The sequence below is a fragment of the Phragmites australis genome, chromosome 18, assembly GCF_958298935.1.
Source record: "Phragmites australis chromosome 18, lpPhrAust1.1, whole genome shotgun sequence".
NCBI classification, from domain to species: Eukaryota; Viridiplantae; Streptophyta; class Magnoliopsida; order Poales; family Poaceae; genus Phragmites; species Phragmites australis.
This window is the reverse complement of record NC_084938.1, coordinates 21,969,192-21,982,432: the sequence shown is the minus strand read 5'-3', so window position 1 is coordinate 21,982,432 and position 13,241 is coordinate 21,969,192. Positions and strand designations below refer to the sequence as shown.

At 47.6% G+C, this 13,241-nt stretch overlaps 1 protein-coding gene across 1 annotated transcript; it reads right to left on the bottom strand.

Annotated features, from left to right (window-relative positions):
• Window positions 1–825: 825 nt before the first annotated feature.
• Window positions 826–2,852, bottom strand: LOC133898415 (zinc finger BED domain-containing protein DAYSLEEPER-like). Its single transcript, XM_062339102.1, has 2 exons — window positions 2,535–2,852; window positions 826–1,319 (listed from the first exon to the last, which is right to left on the bottom strand). The coding sequence occupies exons 1-2, from the start codon at window positions 2,656–2,658 to the stop codon at window positions 904–906; spliced, it is 540 nt and encodes a 179-aa protein (XP_062195086.1). The 5' UTR covers window positions 2,659–2,852; the 3' UTR covers window positions 826–903.
• Window positions 2,853–13,241: the final 10,389 nt, after the last annotated feature.

Sequence of the window (13,241 nt, the reverse complement as noted above, 5' to 3'; positions counted from 1 at the left end):
CCCGGCCGGCACGATGGGCCCGTTCGGCACGATGGGCCCGTTCGGCACGGTGGAGGCACGATAGGCCCGTTCGGCACGACGGGCCCGATCGGCACGGTGGAGGCACGACGGGCCAGGTCGGCACGAGAAGGCACGACGGGCCCGGCCAGCACGGGAAGGCACGACGGGCCCGGCCGGCACGGTGGAGGCACGTTGGGCCCGTCAGCACTCAAAAAAATAGGAAAAAACCAAAAATAATAGCTAAAAAATCAAAAAAACAATAAAAAATATGGAAAATAAATACATAACATCTTTATTGATTGGTTGCCTCGTTAAAAACCTTTCTACTAGAAGGAAAAAAGAGTACAACCAATGATTATGCTCCGAAAATTACATGGTTTCATTAGAAACCCCAGAATTTTGCTTGCAATTTTTCATATGCTTCCTCAAGTGTCCCGTTCCATGTGAAGATCTGGCACCTATTTCTATACTGCATATATTACACTTAGCAAATCTTACCTGTTCCCCGTTAATTTCTTTGAAGACCTTTTCAAAATGTTGCCACACTTGGGACCATACACCTGAGTTCTCGGCGCCTTGATCCATGAATTGAAATATGGAATTAGTTTCTTGATGTGAAGTGAATACTGGCTACTTGGCTAGCAAATAGGAAAAGAGAGATGGGTGGGCAGGGTGGAGTTTGAGATGGAGTAGATGGTATTTATAGGGATGAGAGGAGAGGTAGGTGGGGGTGGGGCCGCGGGGGGTATTTTAAAAAAATAAACAAAAAACATGAATAAAAAAACTTAGAAATAATAGGGGCACATGATTAATTCTAAAAATGAGCTTTATTGATAGATTGCCTCATTAAAAACCTTTCTAGCAAAGGAAAAAAGAGTACAACCTAGCTCAGAAAATTTAAAATTACACGTTCTCATCAGCATCTAGATACAAATTTTGGAATGATTCTTCAAGCTCAGTATTTTCTGCAGTGTGTTGCATTCGTGCTTCAGCTTGTTCCCAATCCTTTACTATGGTGAGTATTTCAACCATCTCACTTGACAGATTTGTTCTTCTCTCTTCGATTATCCTTCCTGTAAGACTGAAGGCAGCCTCAGAAGAAACTGTAGATACAGGAACCGTTAACAAATCTCGCGCTAACAGTGAAAGGACTGGATAATTCGTCTTGTGCTCATGCCACCATTGCAGTATGTTGAAGTTTTCTTGTTCGTGGCTGATAACGTCACTGTCGATGAAGGTAGTTAGCTCCCCTCCGGATGTTGGAATTCCGGTGCCCATAGACGATCGTGACGAAGAGTCTGAACTTCTTGATGAAGAACCTGCACCAAATATTTTTCCCCACGTTGTCGTCTTCTTACTTGTTGTGGGTGCTAGTGGAGGTCGTTGCAGGCGAACTCCGCCATACTTTGTTTCATATTTACTATAAACTTCGAATAACTTAGAATGAACATTAGTATAATAATTAGAATAATCATGGCCAAGAGCATCACCTAGAATTGCGAGAACTCTACAGAAAGCTGCAATTTTAGCTCTAGGATCTAAAATAAAGGCAAAAGCGTATAACAAAGGAATTTCTTTCCAATACTTTAAGAATTTAGATTTCATAGGAACTACACAATCTCTTAAAAGATTGTCATTTTCATAGTTGTTTAAATGAGTAGCAATTTCAACAATATTATGCACTACTAAACAAGATGTTGGATAATAAACTCCTGATAAACTCACAGTTGAATCATAAAAAAATTCAAGAAACTCCAGTATCCTTTCAGCAACATACCAATGCGCTTCCGTGAGTAAAGTTTGACCCCCATGCTGATGGTAATGTGTATGAATAAACACACCAAATGTGCTCTTATATGGTATAATATTTTTAAGCATCAAGAAAGTAGAGTTCCATCTCACCGGCATGTCCAGAGCAAACTTACGTGGATGCACACCCATTGCAACACAATACTGTTTATATGCTGCAATTCGTTGGTTAAAGGAGTTCACAAAAGATATTGCAGTACGAAAATCTTCTAAGTATCGCGATAACCTCTTCAAACCGGATTTTACTATAAGATTGATAATATGACAAGCACAACGTTGATGTAACAAGAAAGATTCAGCATAAGTACTAAACAACGGAGTAAGAATATCCATTGCTCTAGAATTTGCACCGGCATTATCTAAAGTGATAGAAAATATTTTATTCGTGAGGCCAAAGTCTGCAACTACTTGAGATATTTTTTCAGCAATATTTTCACCGGTATGCGCGTTGTCAATCAAGCAAAAACCTATTATTCTCTTTTCTAATTCCCAATCATTATTAACAAAATGAGCAACCACACTAAGATAATCCTCTCTAGCCCTACCTGCCCATATGTCCGAGGTCAAAGCAACTGAAAATGTACATGTTTGCAACATTTCTTTAAGTTTGCTACGACACGTATTGTAGTATTTTACCATATCCCTACTAGTTGTCTGTCTAGAAACATGCGTGAACCTAGGATTATGAGCTTGCTTAATGTAATCTTCAAATGCAGCAGACTCACCGATATTGAGTGGTAGATCCGCTCTTGCAATGAAGCGACATAGCTCTTTTCGAGCATTGGCAGAGTCGTACTCCCAATGATGAACAGAGCCGTCGGGGTTGTACTGCAACACCGTCTGCTTCATGGCTGCTCCACTCTTTCGCTTGCAACTTATGGCGTGCCTCTTCAAGTGCCCCGTTCCACCCGAGGGCTTTGCAGATAATTCATTTTTACAAATATAACACTTAGCATACCTGACACTTACCCCATCTTCCTCTTTGTAGATCCTTTCAAAGTCTTGCCAAACTTCGGAAGTACCGGCTCTTGATCTTTTAGACCCGTTGCTTTCTAATGTGTGCGCACTTGTAGAGCCTGACGATGGCACTCCTGCTGCATCACCTGGATCTGGATGTGAACCAACCGGAGGTTCACCGTCGGATCCATCATCACCTACAGCACTAGTATCAAAGGGGCCGTAGTCCCCTGTGAGTCCTTGGAGAAAAAAATCATGATCTATGGATGTATCATGATCACCGGCATCCATGATCAATGTCGAATGACACTACAAAAATTGCAAATATTCAGAGTTAGAAATAATCAAATAATAAAACTAATAATAAAATAAGACTCAACAACGATGCAAAAAAATCACCAAGATTTCTTCAACTTCAAGATAGCAAATCAGCAGGATGACGATTTTGGAATTGCTCGGATTTTTTTGCAATAATTCAAACTAATTTTGCCAAATTATCGCTAATTCTCGCGAACTTTGAGACAAGAATGAGAGGAGGAAACAAGAGAGAAAATGGTGTTGCTGGTGTGGAATGGAAGGGCAAGGTGCTCCTCTATTTATAGGTGAAAAATGGTGATTTTTGCAATTTTTTTCGAATTTTTTGGAGCTCAAACGGTCACAAAACGGCTATAAAATTCAAAAATATCGGGTTAACGGGTTAAACGGGCCGTTCCCGGCCCGTTTAACCCGTTAACCCGCGTGCCCCCGCCGGCCCATCGTGCCCCACGTGCCGGCCGGGCCGTGCCCCCCGCGGTGGGCCGTGCCGTGCCGTGCCGGCCCGGCCGTGCCGTGGGCCGCCGCGTGCCGAGCCGGCACGGTGGGCCGTGCCGTGATGGGCCGGCCGTGCCGTGATGGGCCACCGCGTGCCGTGCCGGCCTGGCCCGGCCGTGCCTCCTGGGCCAGCCGTGCCTAAGCCGGGCCGTGCCGGGCCGTGCCGTGCCCGTGCCGCCCGTGGGCCGGGCCGTGCCGTGCCGCGCGCTCAGCCCAGGCACGGCCCGTGGCCTCGTGCCGTGCCGGCCCGGCCCATCTCGGCTCGGGCCGGGCCGTGCCTGGGCCGTGCCTACAGTTCCGTGCCTCGGGCCGGCCCAATAAGCACGGCCCATTTGGCCATCTTTACCAACGCTCGAACCTCAGCAAGCCATGTCATTTGAAAATAAGCGTCGTCCTATCTTTAGTAGACGTCTCCGATCCTTGAGCGTTGCGACCAATGGAACAAACGGAAAAAACACCTCGAGTGTTCCTCCAAGCTGTTGAACCCCCCAGAGATCTCGTCTCCCTCTTCATCCCCTCCTCCTCGCCCTTCCTAACGCCGCTCCTCTCAGCTTAATCTCCGCCGCCTGCTGCTGCTGCGTCGCCTCCCCACACCTGCGCGCCACGGAGGAATAGACTGGAGCACCATCACTGTCACACCCCAAAATTCCCATTTTGGGTTGTGAGCATTTTAAAATAATAAAATAACATTTTTCCTGAAATTTGAAACCTTTTCCAAAATTTTGTTTAGAGTTTTAAAAGAATTTGTTTATGTGATGAAAAATGTAGTTATAAAATATTAGAATAGGTTAAGGAAATTCAAGGTTGGATAAATCCTTGTTCCATTTTTTCCACATTATCCAAAAATCATCCGTGGACAATACATCTCGTATCATTTTGATCCAACCCAGCGTGCATTATTTTTCCTCAACATTTTTCTCTCTAGCAGTGGCTCCAAACCAGCATCAAGCCATCAACCTTGCATCGTGTTGGATTGCTAGCATGATGGCACACATATGCGCTAAAGCCAGCCCAAACCAACTCTCTTGCATGTGCATGTACCTGATCGTTTCATCCACTTCCAAATGATGTCGTCTTTTTGCTTGGCAGCCAAGGTCGGCCAACAAAGCTTGCGTTAGTGCTCAATCAAGACGCATTGACATCCATTTATCCTCTTTCAATTCCTAGCAATTCATAGTGGAAACCGCCGCTTAAATGGCCATAATGGCAATTGAAGCCGACTACCAATTACTCCTCTTCATCATCCTCATTTTCTCACGCAGTTTCAGAGTTCAATACAGCCTCAAATGCAAATCTTATCAATACCAAAGTGGTAGTTCTCGTCGAGAGCTTCGATTTACACCTATGGAAGTCCCCTTTTGGATAATGGACCTAGGAGTTATGGCCCCCGAAATCAGTGCTGCGCAGATAAGTCTGAGTTCAAACAGTTTATCTTCTGGTGTATTTTTGAACCTCAAGATGGCGTTTTCAGAAGTTCCAATGAATACCAAAGTTGTAGGTCTTTTCGAGTACTATAATCTAGAGTCCAAAAATGTCTAATTTGGAGTCCGGACAATAGAGATATCATCCTCGGAACACAGGCTTGCGAATTAGCGTCGCGCAATCAGATCATAACTTGGGCCTGACCCATGGCCGGCTTGGATCTCACCTTGGCTCACCAACCCGACGTCCCTAGCCCCATGAAAATGGACCAGCACACCCTACCCTACCCTTTTCCCATGTCCACCAAACCCTATCCGCTACCCCCAAACTGCCAAGCACCGCTCGCCGTCGCAGACAGCCATGTCATCGCCGGTTGGCATCCGCGTTCCCGGCGATCCGTCCATCCAAATGACTTCATCTTTTGTCGAGATGTGACCCAGGTTGTTCCTCACCATTTCCCAAAACCGTTTGGCCAAATAACAAAGAAGTCGCTAGGATCTCTGTTGCCACCGCCGTCGCTCGCTGCTATGCCGCCGGTGTCGCTAGCACTGGTGCCATTGTCGTCTCCGTGAATTCTTCGTCACCGATCATCGCAACAAGGTGAGGACTGAACCTGCCCCTTCCCAACCTCTTTTCCCCTGTATGGATGCCATTTGTGAGCCTTAATCGAACCCCCAGCCTGGCCAAAGCCCTCGCTACGCGGCCACGACTGTCACTGTCGTAGATAGCCGCTCGACCACTGAATGGCATCTGCGTTCCCCGGCCGATTAGAGGTCGGATCACCATGCCATTTGACCAACACGTGACCCTAGATGTCCCACACACCCTCACCAACCCGTTTAGCCATTAGAGCCCCGACACCGTCGGGATCACGATCGCTGTGCCCGCTGCCCAATCTGAAGTTCTGTGGGTGCAACGCGGGTTCAAATCGCGTTCCCCGGCAAACTAGCAGTCCAATCCATGAGTCATTTGGCCGAGACATGCCCCTGCTAGTACTCTACATCCTCCTAAAATTGGTTTATCCAAAGCTACAACAGAGCCCCCGTTCTCAACGTCGCAATCCCTGCTGCCCAATCCCGTACACGTTCTGCTTTGCTAGAATGTCAGCCGCGTTCCCCGGCGAACCGGAGCTCCAATCATCGATCCCTTGGACAGAGACGTGTCCCTGGTTATCCTCAACAATCCCTAAAAGTAGTTCGGCTAGAAGAGCACCAACGCCGATGATTTTGGTCGCTACGCCGCTGCCCCCATGTCTGTGAGTGTTCTACGCGTGCACCCGGAATGCATTCGCGTTCCCCGTCAATCCAGGAGCCGTTTGGATGCACGGACCGCATCATGGTGTGTCCCATCACATCTTCGCATCTGCAACAACGCCACTAGGAACGCGATCCTAACTTCCAACATCGTCGTGCAATCTCGTCAAAGTTCCAACCGATCGATCTCCTTCTCAGGTGAAGCCCTATCCAAGCCATCACCGCAGAATCGTGTTCCAGAAAATATGAATATTTCTATTCAAACCGTTTCTTGAATATCACAGCCAATCTCCGAGAACGTGCATGTCTTCTTCGCTGTGTCTATGCGCGGTCAACCTCTGAACCTGGGATCGTTCGTCTCTCTTTTGCCGCTACCTCAGAACTTCTCTGACAAGACCAACCATAAAACCGATCTTGTCTTCTCGCATTCTACGCCCATGCTCTCCTTGATTTGTTGAAACACCATTGTTGCCCAATGTCAACATCAGTGATCGTCGTTGCTATCGCCATCTAATCGTGCACTTCGCCGCCTTTAGCTCACCGGTGTGCATGTCCTTTTGTACCTCAGGTCAAACTGAGCCCTTCATGAGTTCATGGCTGCGATGCGACCCCGTCTGAACCATCTCCGTCAACCCTAGGCCTTTTCCCTCACCGACGACATCGAGAGCCCACCATCGACCGACTCCTCCATGCCAAACTCCCCTACTCTACTCTCTGATCTCGCTCTCTTGGTGAATATCCCAAATAACCCCTCCAGAGATCCTTTATTTCTATCTTTACTTTCCTATTTATGATGTTTTAGCCCCTATCTTCTATAGTTAATTATGTTCCAACCCTTATTATTCAAATAGAATCATCTATTCAAATCTTATTCAGTGAATTTCATTCAAATCCAAGCAACACTCTATGAATTCGCCTAAATCTCGTATCCTATCCAACCACAGAGTTTTTTTATGATGTGATGCCTCTGTTTGATGTATTGTTCTTAGTTATTTTTGTTTTCTCTTTTGTCGGTTGTTCCTGCGAGTAGACGACTACGTTCCGAAGAAATATGAGGATCTCTAAGAGCAACAGTTCGGAAATCAATGATCTGCAAAGTCAAGACTTCGAGATATACCAGAACCAAGTTTACGAATATCACTAAACAGCAGCCAGACAAGTGTCCTTGAACATCTTGCACCTATTTTAGGACTTTTATATTAATTGTTTATCCTTCTTGCATGCTTGTCTAATTTGGAATCCCATGATTAGGGTTTACTCGATTTTGTATGATTATCCTCGTCGTCGTTGATGAATAATGGGAAATGAGGTAGATATGCTAGTGGCTGTCATGGTTAGGGTAAATGATATTTTTTACTAATATTTATGCAATAATAATTAGGTATGATAATCTTGTAGTAATATGGTATAGGGATCCTAACTAGATGGTTAGTTGAGGTGGTGCTGTACAGCAAGTTTATGGTTGTTCCTGTGTGAGATCCTAAGGATCGGTTCTTGGAGCATGTAACCAAGCTAAACCGCAATCATCCACGGGGCCTATATGGGTACGGCATGAGCAATTAATTAGCCACCCCTCCGGTTTTGCGAGCACCATTGGACGGTTGAGTGGCACAAGAGAGAGCTTCTGCACCGATGTAATCGTCTGTTAGCGGTGAAATCTCAGTGGGTGCTTGCAGATCAGCGGGTGCTTTGTAAAGACCTTGTAGTGATCTCCTGATGCACACCTCGGAAGTGTGTAAGTGCTTGACCAGCACGGCAACATGGAGACTATCACCTGGTAATGCGGGTGATGAAATCACGACCCGTGGGGAAAGATGGGCAAACTCTGCAAAGTATAAAACTGATCGATCAGCCGTGCTCACGGTCAAGAGCGGCTTGGACTTCTTCTTGAGAGTTGGGTTCAAGGTTCTGGTATGGATGGCCGGGTAGCCAGGTAATGGGATTACCTGGTGAGTTATGGTAGCGAGATATGGAATATCTAGTGAGTTTGATAGTCGAATGGAATCCGATGAGCTGTTCTTTTTGTTTAAGTTGTGTATTCACACTTAGTAAATAGGATGTCTGATTTTGGAAGTTATAGGTTAAGGTTGCTTAGTGCAATAAATCGGTATCCAACCCTTTCTTGACTTAAACCCTATATCATACTTTTCTACACATGCGGAGTACGATATGTACTTACATTTGCTATTTTTAATAATAAATGTTGCTCATTTAAATTAGACCTTATCAAGATCAAGGAAGCTGAAGACTATATGAAGACGAAGCGTTCTGAGTCGCGTTGCCCCCATTCGATTGCCTGTGATGTGCCCAGAAGATCCTTAGGAGTCCTCTTGTGTTCTTCAACTGATGTCTTATAAACTCTGGTATTTATTTTAATAAAGTTGTTTTTGTTCGATATAGAACTGTATATCACTGATAATGTCACCGCATGTATGATAAAACTGATCCTGGTATACATGTGAAATACACTTGATTATTCTTTTGAAAAACCGGGTGTGACAGTCGCTGTTGGAAACGAGCCCTCAGTTCTCTCTTTCTCTCACGCCGAACAGAGGTAGAAGATGAACAGTGGATATGCAAGAACTTGGCGACGAACGCCCCGGCCGCCACACGGCCTGTATGTTGGCTTGCTATTCAACTTAATGGACTCGAGAGTTGCTACACAAGGATAACATGGCCATATATAGACCCAGCGGCATCACAGCGCCCACACGATCCACCATGGCGAGCTTGACGCGCACGGACGCATCATCTCCGGCAGACCCGGTCTCCCCCTGCGTACGAGCCACGAACTCCTCCGCACCACCCGGTCTTCACCTCCACTCGTACACCTGATCGTGATCCTTCCGCTTTTGACGCCTCGGCCAACGACTCGATCATCCCTGCTGCTACAACTCTAACAGCCTGCGCGCGCACCACACACGCGACACGGACACAGACACGCACCACGGCCATGAACACCATGGCGTGGTTTATTCCAACAATCTCCCCCTAAACCACGACACGACCGCACATCCCGACCTACAGGAGCGTCGGCTCTTCATCGGCGTCGGCGAACAGCGCCTCCTCCTTCCTCGGCTTGGGGCACTCCCTCGAGAAGTGGCCGCGGACGCCACAGTTGAAGCACTTTCCCTTGCCGGAGCTGCGTCGACGTCCGCTTGCACCGGAACGGACGCTGCTCGCCCCGTCGTCGTCGTCGCTGCTGTCATCTTCACGGCCGCCGCTACGGCCTCCCTTATTCTCACGTCCGCCGCCGCGGCGCGCACGCTCCTTCTCGCGGCGTTCCCGTCGGCGCGCGTCCCACTGGTCCATGGTGAGGTAGAGTTTGCCGTCGGCTCCTGGAGGCGGCGGCCCGTCGTCCTCGGCCTCAGCTTCCTGCGCCGCACGCAGCCGCCCACTGGCATCCTCCAGCGATAGCGTGGCGAGGTCCGCCGTCACTTGGATCGCCACGGCCACCTGCCGGAGCGACTTGGGGACAACGCGCAGGAGCTTCTCCACCACCCTCCGCGGCGGGATCGTCTCCCCCACCGTCTCCAACGCCGCGACGATGTTCTGTAGCCGGAGCGTGAAGTCGTCCACGCCCTCGCCGTCGTTGAAGCGGATGTTCTCGAATTGCCGGAGAAGACGCTGCGCCTCCGTCTTCTGTACTTGGTCGCTGCCGACGCGCCGATCCTTCACCGCGTTCCACGCCTCCAACGCGGTCGCCTTCGCTGCCAGCGACGCCACCATCTCCGACGGCACGGCGCTCGTGATGGCGTCGAGCGCCATGCGGTCCTCCTGCAGTGACACGCCGCCGGGCTCGATCGCGTCCCACAGGTTGCGGGCCTGCATCTTCACCTTCATGACCAACGACCACTGCGTGTAGTTGGTCTTGGTCAGCATGGGCCAGTTCGCCGGCCCGCTGTACTCCCGAACGACGCGTAGCACCTCCCCCTTGTCGCTGCTCCCGGCGCCGTCGCCGCCCTTGCCGCCAAACGGCTTCTTCGGGGAGCCTGGAGGAGTCTTCTCGCCGTCGCCCGCCATGGACACAAAGCCCTGATACCAAATGTTGGAAACGAGCCCTCAGTTCTCTCTTTCTCTCACGCCGAACAGAGGTAGAAGATGAACAGTGGATATGCAAGAACTTGGCGACGAACGCCCCGGCCGCCACACGGCCTGTATGTTGGCTTGCTATTCAACTTAATGGACTCGAGAGTTGCTACACAAGGATAACATGGCCATATATAGACCCAGCGGCATCACAGCGCCCACACGATCCACCATGGCGAGCTTGACGCGCACGGACGCATCATCTCCGGCATACCCGGTCTCCCCCTGCGTACGAGCCACGAACTCCTCCGCACCACCCGGTCTTCACCTCCACTCGTACACCTGATCGTGATCCTTCCGCTTTTGACGCCTCGGCCAACGACTCGATCATCCCTGCTGCTACAACTCTAACAGCCTGCGCGCGCACCACACACGCGACACGGACACAGACACGCACCACGGCCATGAACACCATGGCGTGGTTTATTCCAACAGTCGCCCGTCACCTCGCGCGCTTGATGCGTGCCCATCACGTGCCCTGCATCGCCTGCTACCCCGCGCCATCGCTCCTGCTGGCGACCAGCCAGAGCATGTCTGCCAGCCGTCGTCGCATGCTCACCGCGCACTCGTCCCGCGCTCTACGTCGTTGTGCGCCGCTTCGCCTGGAACCAGATGGTCGCGCCCGTTCCGGTCGCCGCCATCGCAACCGACGTGACGCCACTGCCCCGCTGGAGAACAACCTTCCGTCCCTACCACCGCCACATCGCTGGAGAACGGACCTCGAGAATCCGTGCGTTGCCCTTACAGCCTCCGTCACCCCTTTCCCCGTCACCGCCGCATGCTCGTTGCGCACATCCAGTCCCAACGACCGTGCTCTCTCCTCGCTAGCTCTCCCTCTCCACCGCCCTGCTCTGATTGTCAAGCGTTGTCGTTGTCATGTGACTCCGCTGCCCCCTGCTGGCGGTGTGGCACAAACCAGACAACATCACCTTACATCGGTCAATGCTTGGTTAGCTCTCCTCTATCTACAATTGTTTTCCTTCTCTTCTTGCCCAATTTGATTGCCTCCCTGTCTAGGATTTCTGACTGTGACTTGATCACATCACTGCTCTGCGTCATCTGCAATCACTGGCACCAAGGCCACACCCGACTCACAGTTTCTATGTATGTCCATCTTGCTCCTCTGAACCATCAGTAGTAGGCTTCCCCGAAGATCCTCTTGCTGTTTTCCCCTTAATCTATGTCCTCTTCTATATGTTACACATTTGTTTTGATTGATGTCCAGCTTCCCTGTTCAAGTGAATATATAATATAGATCAAGGAGAAATACTCATATAATTATGACAGTATGTGTTCCTCCGCTCTGATTTTTTTGTTTGTCCTTTTATGAATAGTAAGTACTTGTGGGATGGTGCAATTGATGACCTCTTAAGAGATCATTTATTTATCGTGTACTTTTGGGACATATTGTAGCCCGCTTTTTCTTGATCTATTAGAAAGGAAATTCAATTTTTAATGAGGAATTTAGTATTAAACATGAACAATTCGTATTTCCGAAAGGCCCAATTGTTACTGGTATCAACATGTATTCGAATCATATCCATTTATTCTTGGCGTTTTTAGAGGCTGAGTTTGTGTTCACTCTGTATTTTACCTCGGCCAGGTTCCTAACTTCCTACCCTGGTTGTAAGTGGACGCAATTATTGTTCATGTTCAAGTGGATGCAATGGTTGATCGATGTCTCGAAGCATTACAATCCCTAACCGTAAGAAGCTGAGGTAATAGCTTTGTATCTTTTATTTATCTCCTGCAATATAAGAATTTCAGCAGGTCTTTACATGCTCAAGATGCTAATTTACCTCTAGAGATCAATCCCAAATTTCGGCTATACATACTATGTGATTTATGGACACTAATCGTAGATGCTCCTTTGAAGAAGATGATCTATCTCTGATTTTTTGTGGGATTTTAGCTTATTGATTGAGCTCTGAGCAACAATTTTAGTTGTAGTGAAGTGCAAGATTCTGAATCGCAAACACTGTTGAGTTTTCCTCCTTAGCTACTTACACCTCACAGGTCAATCATGTACCCTCTGTTATGTCCCTTTTGTTTTTCTGGAATAGAATGTCTGTTCCTTTCATATAATCTATGGAGTAAATATATGATATGCTAAATAGATATACGGTGCTACCTAATATGGATTACGTATTAGTTTTATCCTTATACATTGATACCTATAAAGGTATTTTTAGTTGTATTTTTTGTCGATTTTTTTTAAATAGTAACCTTTGTGACATTTCAAAGACTTGAGTTCATCTATATGAGAGGCATTATTTTGCAATGTAGGTTCAGATTTTTAATTGAAATGTGACATGTCGATTGCTGGTTTGCAGTAGAACAAACCGCAGTGGAAGAAACCAGACTAGCATACATTAGTCTTGAGCTCGGAGAATAAAAAAACTCAGGTTCCCAGTTCCTTTAATGCTTCCATATAATAAACGTGCATATGATTTAGTGTTCTTCGGTATGAAGTAATTGACCTTTTCAGCAATATATGCAATTTTGCATTAGCCATATCTTCTCTTAGTGAGAAGTTTCGTCGGTGCCAAAGCGATTTCTGCATTAGTTTTTTTTAAACTGTTTGAATCTGTCATTGCTAAAAAAAAGGGCTCATTTTCACCGGAAACTATCATCTTCTCCTTTTTCTCTTCCACAATTGTTCTCTTACTTGGTTTCACGCCAGCCTTTGCCCCTCTACGCAGAAATTATGCAGCCACATTGCAATCCAAAACAAGGTACAGATCTATTCTCCATGAGATCTCCCAACATTCACAACTCTACTTGGATTTTATGTTTATCCAACTATACTTTTGTTTCTCTCTGTCAACAATAGTTTATCTATTGACATGTTGTGTTCTCATATCAGTACTCTTAAAAACCCCTGCCAAGTGACCATTCTCC